This window comes from Podarcis tiliguerta (assembly GCF_965153285.1).
Source record: "Podarcis tiliguerta genome assembly, chromosome: Z".
Taxonomy (NCBI): Eukaryota; Metazoa; Chordata; class Lepidosauria; order Squamata; family Lacertidae; genus Podarcis; species Podarcis tiliguerta.
The window spans coordinates 1,243,922-1,265,628 of record NC_139553.1 but is presented as its reverse complement, the minus strand read 5'-3'; the positions used below and the strand labels follow the sequence as shown (position 1 = coordinate 1,265,628).

Genomic DNA, 21,707 nt, shown 5'->3' with positions numbered 1-21,707 from the left:
CCCACCAGTTCTTGTGTCATGTTGGGGGAGAGTGGCTAAAGGCCCAACTTGCAAGTTTCTTTCTTCTAGATATGGTGAAACCTCCAACTGGTGAGCAAACAGACTAAAATAAACCCCTATTTGAAGGCACTGGGTATCTTTTACAACAATCATGGAAAGGGATCCTTTGGGTTCCCCCTTGGCAGACGAGGCAGCTCTTATTGGAATTGCCCTCCCCAGGGAAACTCACTTGGTGCCAATGGAAATGCCATTTTTTACCCCAACGGAATACATTTTTTCATTGGCTCAGGAAGTCCGGCATGTCGAGCAGTTGGTTTTAGTGTTTTGTTGTAGCTGTTGCCATCTAGTTATCACCTGGAAACTTTTGCAATTTTACTGTTCCCTTTTGTATTTTCATTGTATGGGTGAGTTCAGAATATAAATATACCCAACACACATAGAAGATCTTCTGCTCTCACAAGCCTGTGTAGTGTAACAGATTAAAAATGGGCAACTGTTAATGCTGGAAATCCTAAAATCAGCTTAACTTGGAAGTCAGTCACATCAAACACAGCACAGATTCCTACTTCCAAACAAAAACTCACAGGTTTGGGCTGTGGGTTGCTTGTTTTCCATTTTCAAGTACAGTGGTACCTCGGGTTAAGAACTTAATTCGTTCTGGAGGTCCGTTCTCTTCACCTGAAACTGTTCTTAACCTGAAGCACCACTTTAGCTAACGGGGCCTCCCGCTGCCGCTGCGCGATTTCTGTTCTCATCCTGAAACAAAGTTCTTAACCCAAGGTACTATTTCATGGTTAGCGGAGTCTGTAACCTGAAGCGTCTGTAACCTGAGGTACCACTGTAACCACAATTCTCCAGGACAGCAGAAGCTTATCCCCTTGCTGAATAGAGAAAAGTTGACCACACAAATAATATGTTTATGTGGTTTCATATTTTAAATTCCCAGAGACACCACTGACTTGCCATTCCCCCACATGATCGGGATGGCTGCTCATTCTCCTGAATTTCCTTGGCCCGTATTTCAGGTTCCCATGACAGGGAACTTGGTCACTTGTTCTAAAAAAGAGAGTGTTGTTAGGATGAGGGAAGAGAACCCAATATCAGTTAAGTCAGGCTGCACACTTCCATCCTCCTTTCTGGGTCAATCCTATGCCTGCTTCCTCAAGGCTCTCCTCAGGAGGTGTGTGTTTTGTTGTTGTTGTTTTTTAAATACATAAATAAAAGGGGGTGGAAGTAGAAACCCCATAGGACTGGTTATATTACAGACTAGGCTTAACTCATGTCACAAATGCCAGTTAACAAACAGTACTTCAGCACACAGAAGGTGACACTACAGCCAGAGCTGCAGTTCTGCAAAAAGCCCCCATTTGTTTTTGTCAAGTGCCGGGATAAAAAGGGGGGTTTCAAGAAACTAGGATGTTGGTTAACAAAGAACATATCCTCCACAAACTAACACCTCATGAGAGAATTTGTTAAGTCCTGCTGAAACATCTTGTAATATAGGGGCTGTGGGAGGAGAGACCGGGAAACAGGGATCCTGAAATTTCAACACACAGCGAATTACCAAAACACTCTCCTTTGGGAAAGAGTGGTGGTTTGTAGCTGGGGACACCTCAGAAGTGCCTGCCTCTACCCATGGACATCTCCAGCTGAAGCCACTCGGATGGCTGGTTGGTTGGTTGGTTAGTTAGTTACAGTCATACCTTGGATCCTGAACACCTTGGTACTTGGACATTTTGGCTCCCAAACGACACAAACCCAGAAGTGAGTGTTCCGGTTTGTGAACGTTCTTTGGAACCCGAACGTCCGATGGGTCTTCGGCAACTTCCAATTGCTCCTGCAGCCAATCAGAAGCTGCACTTTGGTTTCTGAATGTTTTGTAAGTCGAACAGGCTTCTAGAATGGATTCCGTTCAGCTTCCAAGGTACAACTGTTTTGCTTTTATAGCCCACCTTTTTTATCCAAGGATCTCAAGGATCTCCTCATTTAACCCCCACAACCGTGCGGCAAGGTTTGGCTGAGAGGCAGTGACTGGCCCAAAGTCACTGCCAATGAGCTTCATGGCTAAGTGGGGATTCGAACTCTAGCCTCCCAGTCTCCTAGGTCCAACACCCCAACCACTGCACCAGGGCAGAAAGCACTATGGCAGGAGGGCTGTGGGCCTCAAAAACTGCTAGACTGTTCCTTACATTTCAGTACAGTGGTACCTCTGGATGTGAACGGAATCTGTTCCAGAGCCCCATTTGCATCCTGAAGCGAATGCAACCTGCATCTGCGCAGGTCGCCGCTTCCACACATTACGTCATTTTGAGTGTCTGCGCATGTGCGAGCGGCGAAACCCGGAAGTAACACACTCCGTTACTTCCGGGTCGCCGCAGAGCGTAATCTGAAAATGCTCAACCTGAAGCACATTTAACCCGAGGTATGACTGTACACTGGTTCCCAAACTCCGCCCCCCCCCCCCCAGTCAACTTGAAAGCTGCTGAGGATCTAGGCAGACCGCTTAACAGATTTTTCTGCCTGTTCCAGGAAATGTTATGAGCTAGGCTGGATGCTGTGTGACTTTTAATTATATTCTTACTGCTTCTTTTATTTCTTACATATTGTTTTTTATTGCATACAACTTTTATACAATAAATATAAAGCAGTAACAATACAATTAAAAATCGATTATGAATAATTTGATGTATGTGCCCATCTTCACAACACACCACAGGCCACCTGAATTTACGTAGTACAGTGATACCTCTAGTTGCAGACACAATCCATTCCAGGGTGCCGTTCGCACCCTGAAAAGTCCACAACTAGAGTGGCGCTTCTGTGCAAGCGCAGAGCATAATAGAGCGTTTCTGCTCATGCGCGAAACATGCAAAACGCTTCTGCATGCACATACTCGATGAAACCCAGAAGTATACATTTCCAGGTCTGCCGCGTTCACAAGTCCAAAAGACACAACATGAACCTAATGCAACACGAGGTATGACTGCAGAAGTCATCCACAGAACGGTTTGGGGGCCCTGTTTTAGTATATACAGTGGTACCTTGGTTCTCAAAATTAATCCGTTCTGGAAGTCCCTTCTAAAACCAAAGCGTTCCAAAACCAAGGCATGCTTACCCATAGAAAGTAATGCAAAATGGATTAATCCGTTCCAGACTTTTAACATGAATTTTACTATGTAATGAGACCATTGATCCACAAAAAGAAAGCAATAAACAATGTACTGCAGTCACACAAGCAATCCATCAGTAGCTGAACAGGGTTCCACACAATCACAAAAACAAAAAAGAGCCGCAAAAACAAAAATGCAAAATAAAAAAAGCAAAAACGGACAGAGCTCAGCGTAACACTCAAAACGCAAGTGTGGCACTCAAAACAGAGCATGTTTGGCTTCTGGAAAAAGTTCGCAAACCAGAACACTTACTTCCAGGTTTGCAGTGTTTAGGTTCCAAGTTGGCGTTTGAGAACCAAGGCACCACTGTATTTCAAAATCCCAAGCTCAGTTTCAGTTTGGGTTTTAGAACCAGCCTCACATTTTAAGAAAGCAACCCTCCACAGGCCTTCAGGTACACCTGGGGTGTTTTTCAGGTCTGCCGACATGTAACTGTTATGAAGGAGGTGGAGAAGAACAGGACACACCAACGGCGTATCAGATTCCCAAAGGTGCTACCCTCCATTTCTTAAAGTAGGCTTCATAACAGCAAATTATGAAAAATGGGAAAATAAGCACAGCTCTGAAAGTGCTTCAAATGAGTACCAAGTTTCCCCACACACATGCGTAACTCTTTCGGTAGAATATTTTAGTACACGAGACAGGCAGCCAAGCATACATGTAATGGTTCTGAAGTTTTGAAAAGCCTCTCCTACATTCCCTGAGCTTTCAGATCCTCCAAGTTAGTGTCCTTCTGTGCCTTTTCAATTAGGCCTTGTAGGATTCATCTTCTTCCACTCAACAACCTTCTGCTTCTCAATTGTCAACATTATGAGGCGGCCCTTCTCCTCAACTACCATTATGTTCAGCCCTGATAAGGCATGGGGAAGACTCACAAGCAAGCAGCAAAAGGATTGCTTGAGGATAAATGATAAGCAGAACACTCAAGAAGGGTAAACGCAAGAAGCAATGCTCTGAACTCACCCTCTTTGCGATCTGGCCCCTGCCGCCACCACAGCCCCAAACATGACACTTTACCATTCAGGAAATGATGGTCCAGACAAGGGGGAAACAGCTCTACACCCTGATGTAGATGGTGACAGCCTGGTTGGCATCGTGATGAGGGTGCAGCGTTAGATCCTGGGAAACCAGGGTTGAAATCCCCAGTCAGCCATAACACTACCTGGGTGACCCTGGGCCAGTCATAGTTTTTCAGCCTAACCTACCTCACAGGGTTGTTCTGAGGACAACAGTAAGGAGGAGGACTGTGTCCACCACCTTGAGCTCCTTGGAGGAACGGCAGAAATAAATGCAGTAAGTATGTACATATGTGCGTAAATAAATAAATACTGAACAAGACAGACCAATGATCTCCACCCTATGTCCCTACAAGGGCACTCACAAAGGACATCAGGCAAGGACCTCCCTGCTCTGGTGAGCGATGAATGAGCAACAAAATAAGGCCAAGCAGGCCTGTGCTGCTAAGGATCCAAATTTTAAAAGGTGCATATCAGGGGTCAGCAAACTTTTTCCGCAGGGGGCCGGTCCACTCTTCCTCAGACCTTCTGGAGGGCCAGACTATATTAAAAAATATAATATATAATTCCTATGCACACTGTGTCCTCCCCACACACATCCCAGACCTAGCTGCCTTCTAGGTTTGCCGCCTGCCTCATTTGCTGAAGGGCAGGTGGCGCAAAACAGGCTTCCTCCCCACCTAGAGAAAGAAGGCGCTGCGTTTGCCTCCCATGGGGCTGCTGCCGCCACCGCTGCTGCTGCTTCTTGTGAAGCGGGTAGGCACAGCAAGCTCATCCGCTTCGCTCTCTGGCCCACAGGAGGACCAGGGTAGCAGCGGCAGTGGCGAGAGGAAGAGGCCGGCAGCGGACTATATAGAAGGGTCTGGTGACTTCTGTTTCTGTGTATCTGAAGAAATGTGCATGCACACGGAAGCTTAGACCCAGAACAAACTTAGTCGGTCTCTAAGGTGCTACTGGACAATGTTTTTATATACTTCAACTGCGTCAGCCCAACACGGCTACCTACCTGTAACTCTATTGTGTCATAAGCCTTCAAAGAACACGGCCCACTTCAGACACAATGCTCAGTGATTCTTACAGTCTAATCTTCAAATTTATCCAGAAGCCACACATCCTTCCATTGCAGGATACATGACACTGAGTCACCTGCAAGTGTGCATAGGATTGCAAGCCTACAGTCAGGATTGCAAGCCTACAAGTAAAATCTTTGGGGGGAACCTTCTGTGCCAACTTTTAAATGCCTGGTGAAAACTGTTCAATTCTGCCAAGCCTACACAGGTAATTAAGAGTACATCCTTCCATCATGGTCTGCTGATGTCTCTTTTTAACTTTCTTTGTTTTTAGCTTGTTTTTAACTTTTTGCATGCTTTTATCATATGGTTTTATGTGGGGGCTTTTCTGTAAAACCGCTTCTATACGTTTTTACAATACAGTGGTACCTCGTGTTACATACGCTTCAGGTTACATGCGCTTCAGGTTACAGACTCCGCTAACCCAGAAACAGTGCTTGAGGTTAAGAATTTTGCTTCAGGATGAGAACAGAAATCGTGCTCTGGCGGTGCGGCAGCAGCAGGAGGCCCCATTAGCTAAAGTGGTGCTTCAGGTTAAGAACAGTTTCAGGTTAAGTACGGACCTCAGGAACGAATTAAGTACTTAACCTGAGATACCACTGTATAGAGATATACAAATATTTTAATAAATAATAGAAAAAATGGTTTTATCCTGAATAAATAATAAAGTCTACAGTATGGTGCTTCCAAACCCTGTGGACAGAGACTTTTGGTGACGAAGCCTGAAACAACTGCACCCAGGTAGATTCTTGCCTATGAAACTTCAGCCAAAGAAAAGTCGCTGGTCTTTTAAGGCAGCCTTGCATTTAGGGACTGGCCTAACAGCCACAGGAGACTGGCAGCTGCATGAGGGCAAATGAGGCAGGCTGGTGGTGGAGGAAGCAAGCGGTTGATCCGTCCTCCGTGCCCAGCACAAAAGACCCCTCTTCCATGTCCAGTAATGAAATGCAGAAGGCTGCTCCAGGAGGGACGGGGGGTCAGCCCCCAGCAGGATAGTAAAAAGGGTTTGCAGACTAGTAACTTTTACGGGCTTATTTACAAGGCTGCTTTAAGGTGCCAAAGGAATCCTACATCTTGGTGACGGGGGTGGGAGGTATAGTTCTTTACTTCTGCAACAAAAGCTCAAGGACAGGGAATTGAAATGGGCATCTTTCTTTCTAAACAATATCCATACTTCATTCAAATTTGGGGTTTAAAGGCTTTACTAAAATTATATAATAGATTTTGCAGTAGATGGCTTTAAAAGAGAACTGAGCAAATTAATAGAAGATAAAACTATCGGTGACTGCTAGCCACAATTGTTATGCTCCCCCTTCACTGTCAGCAGCAGTGGGCTTCTAAATACCAAGTGCTGAGAACCACAAGTGGGGAGAGTTCTGTTGCTGTCACTCAGGGCCATTGGCCTGATCCAGCCATTGGTCTTCCAATGTTCTTATTCACCTTGTTTCATGCCATGCTTCCTGACACAGGAAGGCAGGCTAACCTAGTGAACGATATGGACTTGCAGTTGGGTATCTTCTTCCAAATGCACCCTGAGCAGATATTGAAGAGTAATACAGTGGTACATCAGGTTAAGTACTTAATTCGTTCTGGAGGTTCGTTCTCAACCTGAAACTGTTCTTAACCTGAAGCAACACTTTAGCTAATGGGGCCTCCTGCTGCTGCTGCGCCACCAGAGCACGCTTTCTGTTCTCACCCTGAAGCAAAGTTCTTAACCCGAGGTACTATTTCTGGGTTAGCGCAGTCTGTAACCTGAAGCGTATGTAACCCGAGGTACCACTGTACTGGCTATGGAACCAAGTATCAAATCTTAACAACATTCAAGTATGAATTTAGGACAGTGCTTTGATCCAAGGCACCAAACACAGAGCTAGAGAGAAAGTTCTTAAGCACAAATCCTGCCCTTAGTGAGGGCAGTTAGTTTATAAGAGCAAACATGAACAACCAGGCAGCTGGGATTCATCCAGTCTTAGCTGAAAAGGGCTGTGTGTTGTAGCTCTAATTTCGGTCTTGTTGGGCTGCCTCTGACATTCACTGAATATTTTGGAACCCAGGTAAGACTGGAACCCAAATAATGCAGGTTCCCCGGCAACAGCAGAGATAGGCAAGTGTTTTTCCTTTTGAACCGCTTAACACTTTCCCTTGAGAAGCTATGCTGAGCCTTCCTGGGTGACACCTGAAGTGAAAAAATAGGTCAGTTTCGCTCAGCTCCTGCCACTATTGCCTGAAAAAGCAGCAGACTACAGTTACTCAGCAAGGAAGAGACCGAAAATGTTTTGGGAATGAAATGAAGAAGGAAATGGTGGGAGAAGGGAATGCTGACCGTGCTGAGCAGGACTGATGGGAAGTGGAATCCAGCAGAACCCGATTCCCTGGCTTCCACAAAGGGGAAAAATTCAGCGGCAGCACACTGTCAAGAAACAGTTCGTCTGCCATTTGCTTTTAATATACTTTGGCCCTCTAAAGCGCACTGTCATATATATTTAAAAATGCTGAGTTTGCTATCCATCTTTCAAAGCCTTGGCTAGCTAGGAACCTTGCTGAAACACTGGACTCCGGATTTCAGCAGCATTGTATTCTTTGTTGATTTAAGTCTGGGGTGAAGAGCCTGTGGCCTTTGGGCCTAATTAGGCCTGCACAGGTCCTACTTTGACCCACGAGACCCTTTACCCCAAGAGCAAACTCACCTGCTCCACACCTAACATCATATGTGATGTCAGGCACATAAGGAAAAGGGACAACTAGGAGCTAAAAGTGAGCTCCTGGTTATTTCTTTTCAGGTAGAGCTCAGTAGCTGATCAGCACTATCAGAAACCTGTGCTTCATGCATCTGCAGGCAGAGTTTGGATTTGAGCTGCACCTGCAACCTGAATTTAAGAACATAAACCTGCTAGATCAGGTCAACGGCTCATCTAGTCCAGCATCCTTTTTTTCACAGTGGTCAACTGGATGCCTGTGAGAAACCAGAGATCAGAACATGAGCACAAGAGCATTCTCCTCTTCTGTGGTTTCTAGCCATCGGCATTTGGAAGCTTTGCTGGCTCTAACTGTGGACAGAGCATATCCATTGTGGCCGGGAGCCACTCCTCCTCCTCCTCCATGAATTTGTCCAATCCTCTTTTAAAGCCACCCATGTTGGTGTCCATCACTGCTTCCTGGGAGACCAAGTTCCACTGTTTGACTATGCCTTGCATGGACAAGGACTCTATTTTATCCGTCATGAAGCTTCCAACATTCAGCTCCATGGGATGTCCATTAGTTCTAGTGTTACAAGAGAGGAAGAAAAACCATCCACTATCTCCATGCCATGCATAATTTTATAAACATCTATCATGTTGCCTCTTGCTTGCCTTTTTAGTATAGAGTCTCCACCTGACTTTAGTTTAAAGGGACCAGCTATTACCTACAGTAAGAGCCCCTCTGAACTTTGGCAGGTGGGGGGGAGTGCACAGGGGCAGAGTGATAAGGATCCAACGCCCACTCAGTATACTGCTTTCTATGTGGACCTCGTCACAGCATGGTTTATATCATATTATTAAAACAAAGAGCATCAGTACCCTCGTACCTACGGAACCGCCTCTTCTGGTATGCCCCACGGAGGACCTTACGGTCTGCTAACAACAACACCTTGAAGATCCTGGGCCCCAAGGAAATTAGACTGGCCTTGACTAGAGCCAGGGCCTTTTTGGCCATGGCCCCAGCCTGGTGGAACACTCTCCCACAAGAAACCAGGGCCCTGTGGGATTGGACATCTTTCTGCAAAACGGAGCTGTTCCGCCAGGCCTTTAGGCAGGATGCAGTTTGACTTACTTTCCTTTCTATAAAACAAGCCCAAAGAAGGCCCCAATTCGCTCACGGGTCCTTGTATGATCAGTGGGAACCGTTGGTCTTGGCAAGCACTAACCACTCTCAGTGTCAACCTGATAATTGCCACCTGCCCAGATTTTAAGTTGCCTGAACTAAATTTAAGATCCATTTAAATTAATTTATGTCTGTTTTTATGCATATTGTGTTGTTTTTGTGATGTTAGCCCCTCTGAGCCCAGCCTTGGCCAGGGAGGGCGGGACACAAATTTTATATATATATATATGTGTGTGTGTGTGTGTGTGTGTGTGTGTATAATTGTTATTATTATTATTGGGACCGGTTTACTTAGGAGATCACTTTACCCCACGGATGCCCAAGCGACCGCTTCAATCAGCAGAATTGGCACTACTACAGGTGCCACATAATACCATTCAGCATTTTTAATAACTCAGATTTTTAGTGTGGCCACACCAATACTTGACACTCCCTGCCTACTGAGACCAAGAAGGCGTCATCACTGTTTTAGGTTTTGTAGACTGCTTTGAGCTTTTTTTTACAAAAAAATTGTGTATAATTTTTTTGAAATAAACCAATGAATGAAATTACACAAAGCTGCAGATGGGAGGAAGAACCCCTTTTTTGCTTCCCCTCCCCTCTGCTCAGGGCAGGGTGGTTCTTCAGAAGTCTCTGTGGTGCCAAACTGTGGAAGCGCTGGGTTACTGCTAACACATTCTAATTCTGAGCATCCAAGATTGTTAAGGGATCTAGCGCAAGATGTTGTGAACAGCCGACTCGCATTACTAGCCCTCTCAAGTATCACCTGTTAATTTAAAGATTCTATTTACAAGCCTGGTCAGCTTTCATGGTTGTCTTTAAAGGCACAGCTGGACAGGCCCATGCTTCCCAGTGTTAAATTTAGGTGGAGTAAATAATTCACTGGCCACAGCATTCCTTGCTTCTCCTTTCTGCAAGTTTATGCTGAAAACAAGGAAATAACTAAAGACCTGCAGTAAAATATGTCAAAATAAAGTGAGAATAAACTCAGCCCCGCCCACCCCGTCACCTTACTCAGTGTAACCTGCAATCCCAGCCTCCCCACTCTCATTCAGGGATCTCAGGCCCTCAGGAGTCATGGGTTTGGGGGTGGTCTGTGTGCAAGGAGCTGAAGGTGAAAAGGGGGGGTGTAAGAGGGGGCCACAGAATAGGGGGAGGAGGAGTCACTGATATTGGGGGATGATCTGTATGTAAGGGGGAGTTTAGAAAAGCAGGGGCGAGAGGTAGGAAAAAGGGGGTTAAGATGAAAATGAAGATGCAAAGGAGTTTTTGCAAAAGAGGAGGGGGCCAGAGAATGGGGTCAAGATTAAAGTAGGGGTAACAAAAGGGTCTGCAGAATAGGAAGGGGTGGTGGCTTCATAACTGGGCAGAAGGGGTGATTAGTTGCAATGTGTGGAATGTGCAGGTTATCATGGGGTGGCGTGTTCGCAGCGGGGTGCAGAAAAAGTGCTGTCTTCACCTGCCAACCCCCCCTCTCTCTCTCTCACGGATTCCTTCGCACAGGACAGTTGGTATTAAATGGCCTATGGTGAGGAAAGGCGTAATCCGTTACCAATTTCACATTCTGAGATTTCACATATCTCTCATAACAGTTTACATAGCCCTTGACCTCTCAATCCAAATATCTTGTTCTAATTGCTAGATTGTTTTAATGAGATTGTTTTATTGCATATTTTAATTACTGATATTGTAGTCGAATGTTTGTGTAACTAGTTTTTATACTTTGTAAGCCACTTAGAAGTCTATTTTGGCATTGAGCAGTATCTAAATTAACATTAAAAAACCAACAGAATAGCATTTCTAAACTACCCTCTTTTCCAGAGATGAACATCTCACTCTGCCCATTGCTAAACATTATATTCTCACAAGCTATGCTACATTTTACTGATCTGATGTGGCTTCCTCCTTCTCCCCAGCACAGCTGAAAACAAATTGAGCAATATCCAAGGAAACAAATGACCCACCCATGTATTTTTCTGACATAAGAACAAGCGTTCAGTCTTCCCTCACTGTGACCTTGCTTAGCCACAGATCCTGTGCTTCCCGTTCAACTTTATTTCTTAACAAAAATCAATTGGCAACAGAAACCTGGCTTAAGGGCACTTGCCCAAATTAACCTGTATCAATTCACCGTGCCACTCCATTAAGCACCTCAGATGCCATGGCAACAGCCCCCCCCCCCCAATATACAGGTCCTGGGGGTGGGACCACACTCTTAATGCCAAAGTTGAAGTGCTCAAGTCACAACAGATGGAGAGTGCACATCAGGAAGAGCAAGCAGGTTCGCAAACAACCCAAGCTGCGCTGCAGGGATGAGATATGAATCTGAATCTTCCAGCTAGCCAGGCCACGCATCAAATTTAAACTGAAGTTACAGTATGACCCAATACATCAGTCTTCAACTAGCAAGATGCTATGGGCTACAATTCCCATCAGCACCAGCATAAATGGCAATGCTCCCTCGTCATATAACGGTGCTAGCTAGGGATGGTGGGATTTGTAGTCAAAAAAATCTAGAAGGTGCCAGGTTGGTAGCACTTCATTATAGTAGCTCACAAATATGCAGCAAAGGTTGCGCTCCACTGCGCACACGAAGGTGAAAAGGCAGTGCCAATTCAGAATGTAGAGGTTTGTCTCCTAGTCGCTGTCTGGGGCAGGGATAGCCCAACATGGGACCCTCCAGATACCGGCTACTAGTTATGATGGCAATAGTATGGCATTATGCCTCCAAACCTGCCTGGACCATCCTGGCGTGCTCTGGTCCATGGGGTCATGAAGAGTCGGACACGACTCAACGACTAAACAACAACAACAAATGCCTCCAAACACCACTCGCTGTGGATCATGAAGGGCAGAGCTCATGTCCTGCTTGCAGGCTTCCCATAAGAATGTGACTGGCCACCATAAGAACATAACTGCACAAAATGGGCCCTTGGTCTGATTCACAAGGGATCTTCTTAAGCTCTAGTGTTGTTGGACTCCAGCTTATTTAAGTTCCATGCAATAAGGACAACAGTCAGGGACAATGAAAGGTGTAGTCTAGCAGCATCCAGAGAGCAGCATCCGCATTGGCTAACCCTGGTCTGGGGACTCATATCTGCCCCCCTCTGATTCAGCACCCAGGACTTAACCAGAAAAACAGGATCTTGGATCTCAACAATTCTCTGAAATCAAAACTCAATGACTCCTTCTCTCAAACTTCTGCTCATCTTTCCTGCTAAATGATCCTTTCTTTGAGTTCCTCTTGAGAGAATAAATTCTGAACTTGCCAGGACTCTGAAGACACAGAGAAATTAGGTTCAGGGGCCTCTGAAAAACCACCTCCAGACAGCAAAAGCGAAAGAGAATCAAACAGAAGCCAAAGGAACAACACGCTGATACATGGAACAACATAGGCTGTTCAAATCACCAAAAACCTACATTTTTCAGGCAATTCTATTATTCCCAGCTTTAAGTAGCCCAAGTTAGTCAACCCATAAAATTTACTTAAGCTATTTATAATCCTCAGTATCCTGACACAGTGAAATTTAATATGGGTCTCATGTCTTAGTCAGTCCCAGAGTTCTCATAGCCCTTAAGTGTTAATAAATCTGGGGGTCTGAACACAAGTGGAGGGAGTAAGTGGTTCTGTGAGGCTGAGCAGAAACTCAGGCTCCCAGTTGCCTTATTAACACTTTTTGTTTCCCTTTGCAATCTAAAAAACAAGTGTGTTGGGGGTAATTTACGGAAAGATTTTTGGCCCCTGGCAGAGAACAAGTGCCAGTTCTTACTGTTTGAGGATCTTCTGCATTTTACAATCGTTCTCAGCAAGACCATCTCCTTGCTTCAGGTTTCTGGACAATCATTAACTGCCCATCCAGAAGCGACCTCTCTACACAGTAAAGAGTGGAAAGCTTGGTTTTTTCCTAGAAAGATTGGAGATATAAAGGAAGTCGCACGATTCCTCTGTCATTGAACAGAACTTGGATTGGAGTGGCCTATGTAAGATTCCAAGATTCACAGACGCTTTTCCGGAGATTTTCCAGTGGCTACAGAATGGCTGGACTTAATCTGTGTGGTTGAAGATTACAGAAAACCACTTCACAGTGTGGTTTCAAACTTCCTAATCCAGCCAAGATATTTCTAGGAGGAGTGAGTTCCACAGCATTATAATGGATTATAAACACTCACTTCTCCCCTGTACCAAAAAGCATATTTTCTGACCCCTACTATATTTGTTTAGGACACAGGCGGTTTCTAAAGACAGCCAATCTACAAACCTTTTATAGCTTTAAAGGTCAAGCTACGACCACAAGAGCGACCAGGGAACTATGATACTGGCAGCACAGACTGCAAATTCTTGTTATGACCGAAGAAAAGTCCACTAGCTAAGGAAATGATTGCCACTGCCCCGCTACTATTTCTAGGTAGATTTCAAATATTGTCCCACAGAGAGTGTCTGATGAAACTATTTGCCCTAGGAACTTTCCTGACTTGCTCAGTTATGTTGGTGGAGAGAAATGTAGGTGTGTGCAGGTATACACAGGTGTACACGCAATTTCCCATATATAGCAGAACAGATGCAACAGTCCCCAAAGACGTTACCTTTCTTTTTTGTGATTTTCAGCCCACTGCTAACACAGGGAACATGCTGTCTACACCAAGCAGATCTTAAGAGGGCAGACTGCTATGAAATTCAGCAACTAATATAAATGGCACAAACTTCTAGACCTGCTTTCCCGCCGCTGATGCCACCCAGATGTTTGGACTACATCAACCCCAGCCAGCACAGATGTGCTGGTAAGGATTAATAAATGTTGTAGTCAAAAACAGTTGAAGTGCACCAAGTAAGAGAAGGCTGCTCAAGACCACAGTCAATCAGTTCAGACTAACTTACCAGCAACAGCTAATAGCGCATGAAATTTGGAAACTGATTGGCAGAAGACAAGCCCAAACCTGCCCTTTAATAAGAGTATCCCCTTTTTGTTCCTACAAACAGCCATGGCTACTTCCAGGTCAATTTCATCTGATCACTCTGAGGCTGGATAAACCATCTGGCTGCTCCAGACACCCCAAGCCAAGCTGGAGAAGTAAAGCTGTAAGCTGTAGATAAAAATTTTCTCCCACCTCCCAATTTTGCAAAAACAATTTATCAAAGCCAGCAGCATCAAACTTCCAGACAGTGGCTGCAGACACAGACAAAGAAAGTCCTGCAAGATCCTAGGTGTATGTGAAAGTCTCAAGGATCCTGAAGACCAGAAGACCAGTGATTTTCTCTCCCCTCCGCTCATCCAAACCCTATGGAGTTTAGGAAGAAGAACCCACCCAATGAAGATTAGCTGGATAAGAATGAGAAACAGGTCGTTCTGCTAAAGCAGCTCTTTCCCCCACTTTTTTGCCTGCTGCTGAAGCCTATGTCACCTGAATGCTAGCAGAAACCACTTTTGCCACCCTTCTGGCGTCACCTTTTCTCTTCTTTCAAAACCATCCATTTGTGCAAATGCTCAGAATGCGACAGGAGCCTTGCCCAGGGCAATGAAGCTCCTTGACCAGCCAGCTTGCCCTGCCTCTGCCTCTTCAGGGCTTGTTGGCATGAAAGAAGAAATGCAGGAACACAAAGACACATCCCCGTTCACTCAGTGGAGGTTGTGCAGCACCTCAGGTGCACCACATGCACTTCCCATGAAACACTTTATACAAGGGGGTGGGGAGCGCAGCATCTGGAACTTTGGAAGAAAGACAGACATCTGCATCAGCCGCTGCTTTGCAACTTGAATTTAAGACACAAACACGTGTAAACACAACTAAGCAGGTAAAATCACCAAATTCTGAAAGAGTTATCTCTAATGCTAACTCCAAAAAATGGTACTCCCTATTTATCTATTAGCAGAGAGAATATTTTATCTCTGCTGATCATGTGTATGTCCACACATACATAAAGAAAACAGCTTCAGGTAGGTAACCATGTTGGTCTGACGCAGTCGAATATATAAAAAAATTGTCCAGTAGCACCTTAGAGACCAACTAAGTTAGTTCTGGTTATAAGCTTTCGTCTGCATGAACACTTCTTCAGATACACTGAAACAGAAGTCACCAGACCCTTATATATAGTGGGAGGGTGGGGTTTTTCTCAGAAGGATAGTAGGAGATGGGTGATTGGCTCAATGGATATGGTCAACCTGTGGAGGAATGTTAATGATTGCAATTAGTCCTACAGGAAAAAGCAAGGGATAGATAGCTTTAGAAGTGTCAACAGGTTCACCATACCCATTGAGTCAATCACCCACCTCTACCACCCTTCTGGGGAAAACCCCACTCCATGCTCCCACTATATATAAGGGTCTGGTGACTTCTGTTTCAGTGTATCTGAAGAAGTGTGCATGCACACAAAAGCTTATATCAACAAACAACTTAGTTGGTCTCTAAGGTGCTACTGGACAATTTTTTTAAAAATTTTTTGTTTATAAAGAAAACATTCCTTCATATTTAACAAAACATGGTGGGATGGGAGGAAGCGGTGCAGCCACATACATACACCCAAAACCACATTTTTGACTCTCTACACACTTTCAAAGAGGAGGAGAAGCCTGCCTGTCTCCTCTTCCTACACATTATGGATGCTTCTCTCTTTACAAACACGGAGAAAGACGCCTCCCAAAGCAAGATGCAAGTCAGAAAAACCACAGATATTTGCAGCGCCCTGGGTCACTCATTGCATGAGGAGTTGCCTAAATAGGACGCCTAGAAAGACAGGGTGGAGTCAGAAGAACTGAAATAAATGGGTTTTCTGAGGTTTTCTTCAATAGGGCAGGTGCACTTAAACATGACCCCCGCACACTGCTGCTTCGGCGTGGGTGCCTCTTGCCCATTCAGTGGGTTTCCCAGGAAGGGGAGAGAAGACCCCTCCCCCCCCGCCCCACATGCTCTCCCCGCCCCACACATATACACCCACCGTACCCCCAGGGGCACACACTCCCGGGGGAGGGGCAGCTCCCAGGTTGAGGGGGGCTTCTCCTCATTCGCTCCGGGGGAGAATTATTATTATTACGGTATTACTATTACTCCTCTTCCTCCTCCTCAAAAGGGGGTTCTGAGTTTTCCTTCCAGAGGGTCGCTGGACTCCCGCGCCAACCCACCTGCCCCCTGCTGCGAGCGCCCCTCGCCCATTATGTGGGTTTCCCAAGACCGCCCCCTCCCCACATACCCCCCGCTATAGAGACAGACAGAGGGATGGGTCTCTCTCTCTCGCGCGCGCACCCTGCCCCTCCCCCCCCACAGGGGCGCGCTCCCGTCCCGGGGGGCTCCTGCTCCTCCTCCTCCTCCTCACTCACTTAATGCGGGACCCCATGGTCTGTAAGGGGCCGCATGGGCCCCGGGCAAGGCGGGCGGTGGGACTTCCGGGGTCTGGCCGGTCTCGGTCACTCCATCCCGCCCGGGCGCCGGGCTGAGTCCGGAGCGCGACCGGCCGACGGACCGAGGCGAGCAGGCGGGCGAGCAGGGAGGGGGCGGCGGGCCGGATGCGCTCTGGCGCGGGGCACGCCGGGAGTTGTAGTCCCGCCATGCCGGAAGCCGGAGGCCAACGCGCCTCGCCGCCTTTTCAAGCGGCGGCGGGCGGCGCGGCTCGTGTGCCATTGGCCCCGCGGGGACGACGCCCGCTTCGGCGGCGCGCAAGCGTTCCCCTGAGCATGTGCAAAGTGCGCTTAGGTTTCCCGGGCGTATTTCAAGGGTACGCAGCTTCCCACCCCACCCCACCCCCCTAATAAATAAATAAATAAGGAATTGTGGTCCTGGCTTTAACAACTTCATGGTGAGCGCAGGCACCTTTTTTTCCTTAAAAAGAAAAAAAAAGTAGTGCTTATAATAACAATTCCCGCTCTGCCGCTGAATAAACTACCCCGTTTTGCTGCTTCTCCAGCCCATAATAATGAGTTTAACCTCGCCGTAACCAGAAACAATCCCAAGACAAGGATTCTGTGTGTTGACGCCCGCTTCGCCGGCGCGCAAGCGTTCCCCTGAGCATGTGCAAAGTGCGCTTAGGTTCCCCGGGCGTATTCAAGGGTACGCAGCACCAGCAGCTCCCCCCCCCCAATCAAGGATTGTGTGTGTGTGTGTCAGTGTGTGTAGATAGATAATTAGATTTGTATACCACCCTTCATCCGTGGATCCCACTCAGCGACCGTGAACCAAGAAGGGCTCCGTTTCACCCAAGGAAGTAGTGTTCACCTGGAAGAAAAGCCTCTGAGGACGTGCAGAAAAATCGGAGATGGGGAAACAACATTTTGTGTTCGAGCATCCTTGAACTTTATTTATTTATTTATTTATTCATTCATTCATTCATTCATTCCCTGCCTTCTTCTCTAAGGAGACTCATGGTAACTTACAGGTAAAAATAACTGCTAAAAACTGGGAGGGGGAGGCAATCATCAAAATACAAATAAACATGGATAGAATTAAAGCTGCATATATGCATGTGGATAATTACAATAAAAACAGCACAGAACCAGTCCTTTCAGTAACAGCAGCCAGTTCCCAAAAGCCTGCTGGATCAATGAGTTATTTGCCAGCCTGGCTTCCTCGGCAGGGAGTTCCAAAGCTGTCTGGGAGCTGCCACCACTGAGAAGGCCCTCTCCCTCTTGTATAGGGATCTGCTGTCAAGTAATGTATGTTTGTTGAGTTTTGTTTATTCGTTCACAAAGTCCGCTTTTGTTTTGAAACCTGGAGGTAAGGAGTCTGGGTGCATTTTCTTTGTGGAATGAAATGTTAAAAATGGTACAGTGGTACCTCGGGCTAAGTACTTAATTCGTTCCGGAGGTCCGTTCTTAACCTGAAACTGTTCTTAACCTAAAGCACCACTTTAGCTAATGGGGCCTCCTGCTGCCACCGCGCCGCCAGAGCACGCTTTCTGTTCTCATTCTGAAGCAAAGTTCTTAACCCGAGGTACTATTTCTGCGTTAGCGGAGTCTGTAACCTGAAGCGTCTGTAACCTGAAGCGTCTGTAACCCGAGGTACCACTGTATGTTGTTGTTGTTTTTAAAAAAGCTCTTGGTACTTTCAGGGGGCTGGAGCAGTGGCGTAGCGTGGGGGGTGCAGGGGGGGCCGGCCGCACCAGGCGCAACATCGGGGGGGGGGCGGGCTCGCACTCGCAGCTCTCTGCCCCTACCTGGCTCACTCATTCTCTCTCACTGCAGTGCTGGCTGTGCGAATCCGATCCGAGCCGCCGGGTCGCCGCCCACTGTGGAGGTGAGGGTGCCAGGCGTGCGGTGCGGAGAGAAAGCGAGGGACTATCTGGGGGAGGGACAGTGCAGCGGGGGGGGCGCAAATTACTTGCCTTGCCCCGGGTTAGGGGGCGCAAATTACTTGCCTTGCCCCGGGTGCTGACAACCCACGCTACGCCACTGGGCTGGAGAAGAGACGCGCCATCATTTCCCTCCCCAAGATTTCCCTTTTGCTACTGTCAGCCTTCTCAGGAGTATGCCAGCTGTAAGTGACCCTCCCCTCACATCTGAACAGCATATAGGCCAGGCTCCTATAGCAGTGCAGTCGTGCCTTGGATCCCGAACATCTTGCAAATCGAACATTTTGGCTCTCAAACTGAATGTTCCAGTTTGCGAACGCTCTTTGGAACCCGGGGCTTCCACGACTTCCGATTGGCTGCAGGAAGCCGCACCTTGGTTTCCAAACATTTTGGAATTCGAATGGACTTCCGGGAAGGATTCCATTCGACTTCCGAGGTACCACTGTACCAGAAACTTTCTTGTGGGAAACAGCATATAAGGAAAATCAATCAATTGTTGCTGTGCTCTGAGCATGTGCAGAGTGCTTCTTTTTTTCTCCGACAAGAAGCAGCTTTTGAAACTAACTCATGGGACTTCCGCCTGTTGCAAAGTCGTCATTGCCATTTCTGCAGAAAAAACTTGCGCTGCATTTTTGCAAGGGCATCAACACCAGAAGCCACTGCAAGAGCCAGCGCCCTGCAGATTAGACAAGAGTTCCCATGTGCTAATGCAGCTGTGTATGCGCTCCCATTCGCTCTGCATCCAGTGCACCCCTGCTGGTTTGGGAAGTGGTATGCACACCCCGAAAGCCACAATCCACCACCTATACTATAGTTTCGTATGAAAGGCTGTGTTTTGGTGTGTGTTTCCCTAAACCCAGTTCAACATTTACTTAAAAGTCCCACTCAGTGCAATGGGGCTTACTCCAAAGTAAGTGTACAGGACTGGAACTAAAAAGTTCAAACCAGCATTTTGAATTGGCCTTTTTTGTTTCTTTCTTAGGGCAACAAATGAATCAATAAAAATGCAAGTGGTACTTAAAAAAAAAATATTAAAAATAGCAGATGGCCTGCCTGGAGGATTAGGGAAAGGGAAAGATTGACAGATGAACCCAGTGTGTTCACTTTGCTGATATGTGTGTCTGTCATTCAAATTATGAGAGCTATGGAAAGCCAAGCTTGCTCCATTGCTAAAGTATCTGAGACAAGTCCTCCTTTTATGTTGTGTTTGTCTTCTTTGTGCTCTGTTTTTGCCACTGACACCTTGGAACAACAGTTGTTATTATTCAGTTCCTGAACATTTTTATTTTCCGTGCTAGAAGTACCATCTGCCTCCTTTGAGGAAAGGGTGCTCCTTGAAGTCTGGGAAAGTACCCTGGCATCTTGTCTATTCTGAATGACAGACACTCCGCCAAGTTGCATTCTAGATGGGGTTACATTTTTTATGTTTCTTAAAACATGAAAATATTGGGTTTGACAGTTTGGTAGTAACAGCTGGTGATTTTGAGAGACCCAGAATGCACATCCACTTCTGAGTGAGTTCACATGGAGCAGAGGCACCTCTGGAATAGTGTCCATGCAGAGCACCAAAGCTGTACGGTTGGGAATTCTGAACTCAGTTTTTCATTTGCTGCTTTGTCTTTGCTCATGGAAATCTGGATGAATAAAGTTAACTTGTGGTGCAAGTATCTTTTACAACAAAGCACCGCATTGCTGGTGATGGGCAGGCCCCCTGCCAAGTTCCACTAAAAAAACCAACAGGTTGGTTGGGAGGATGTCCCCTGTATGTCTGAAGTCTTCTTCATCTCCAGAAGTCTCAGGTGCATCCCACACGCTCAGGTATGCTCCAGACTGATCCCCTTCTATCCTGGTGGCCTATCATCACCTATGCAACTTGCTTTATTATATCCATCCAGTGCTTCTTTATACAATAGTACCTCAGCGCTTAGGACTTGCTGATCGCATGGTCGGTGGTTCGAATCCCTGTGGCGGGGTGCGCTCCCGTCGTTCGGTCCCAGCGCCTGCCAACCTAGCAGTTCGAAAGAACCTCCGGGTGCAAGTAGATAAATAGGGACCGCTTACCAGCGGGAAGGTGAACAGCGTTCCGTGTGCTGTGCTGGCTCGCCAGATGCAGCTTGTCACGCTGGCCACGTGACCCGGAAGTGTCTGCGGACAGCGCTGGCCCCCGGCCTCTTGAGTGAGATGGGCGCACAACCCTAGAGTCTGGCAAGACTGGCCCGTACGGGCAGGGGTACCTTTACTTTTTTTTTACCTCGGGTTAAGTACTTAATTTATTCTGGAGGTCCGTTCTTAACCTGAAACTGTTCTTAACCTGAAGCACCACTTTAGCTAATGGGGCCTCCTGCTGCTGCCGCGCCGCCGGAGCACGATTTCTGTTCTCATCCTGAAGCAAAGTTCTTAACGTGAAGCACTATTTCTGGGTGAGTGAAGCGAATGTAACCTGAAGCGAATGTAACCTGAAGGGTATCTAACCTGAGGTACCACTGTATAGCAAACCAAAGTCACATTTTCCTCTCTAATTAATTGCTTCACAGTTTCCTTACACCTGCAAATGGAAGACTATACGTGTGTGTGTATGTGTGTGCGTGCGTGCGTGCGTGCAAGGGGTGACAATGGAAAGGGTTCAAATGGTTTGCAGTAGGTGTGGGCTGGAAGTGCTTGCCTGACCCCTTCAGCAGGTGAGTCACTGCCACATACATGGAGGAGCATCAGGTGGTGGTGAGATCAGCACAGTGCCAGCGCGGCAGCTGAGCCTATCTGGTGCTCCTGCTGATGTGTTTGCGCCATGCTCCCTCTCGACCACCCATTAAGCAGCAGCAGTTCACCAGCTGGGAGATCCCACTGCTGTTTGACGGTATCTCAAGACATGGCAAATGCTCTACAAGTTTTAGATCTGTGTTTTGGATCTGGAGTGGCTGTTACTCTGGACCCTGCTAGTCCTGCAGAACCACTGATGACAGCAAACTTCAGCAAACGACAGAGAAGACACGATGGGCTAAAATAGATTGCAATAACAGGAACGTGCCGCTTTTGTGCAAACTGCTTGGAACTTTTTGCTGGCTCTCAACTGCAGTCGAGTGAGGCCTTGGCATCTTGGGCGATGCTAAGATGAAGCACAACATTGCATCACTAGCATAAATAGGATAGTGTTTCCCTGTTTAAAAAATGCTGCAGAACATAACCACAAGAACAGCAGTGTCATAATAGATTTATAAACATTATTGGAATGCCCTAATTACCTGTTATGGAGGTTTGCGTGTATAAGTAATGAAATTGCTGTAAAAGATTAAAAAATCCCTGGTCCAGTTCCTGATCA

General features: G+C 46.7%; 1 protein-coding gene across 8 annotated transcripts in view; it reads right to left on the bottom strand.

Moving 5' to 3' along the window:
• Positions 1–16,651, bottom strand: part of DENND1A (DENN domain containing 1A) — a 264,250-nt gene extending 247,599 nt beyond the window's left edge. For 4 of the 8 annotated variants that reach the window (XM_083422935.1, XM_083422939.1, XM_083422937.1 and 1 more), the window contains exon 1: positions 16,428–16,651. In XM_083422935.1, the coding sequence (XP_083279061.1) occupies positions 16,428–16,444 (17 nt within the window). In that variant the 5' untranslated portion in view covers positions 16,445–16,651. The remainder of the gene's footprint in view (positions 1–16,427) is intronic. The other 4 variants (XM_083422934.1, XM_083422938.1, XM_083422936.1 and 1 more) reach the window with 1 other exon arrangement.
• Between the last annotated feature and the right edge of the window lie 5,056 nt (positions 16,652–21,707).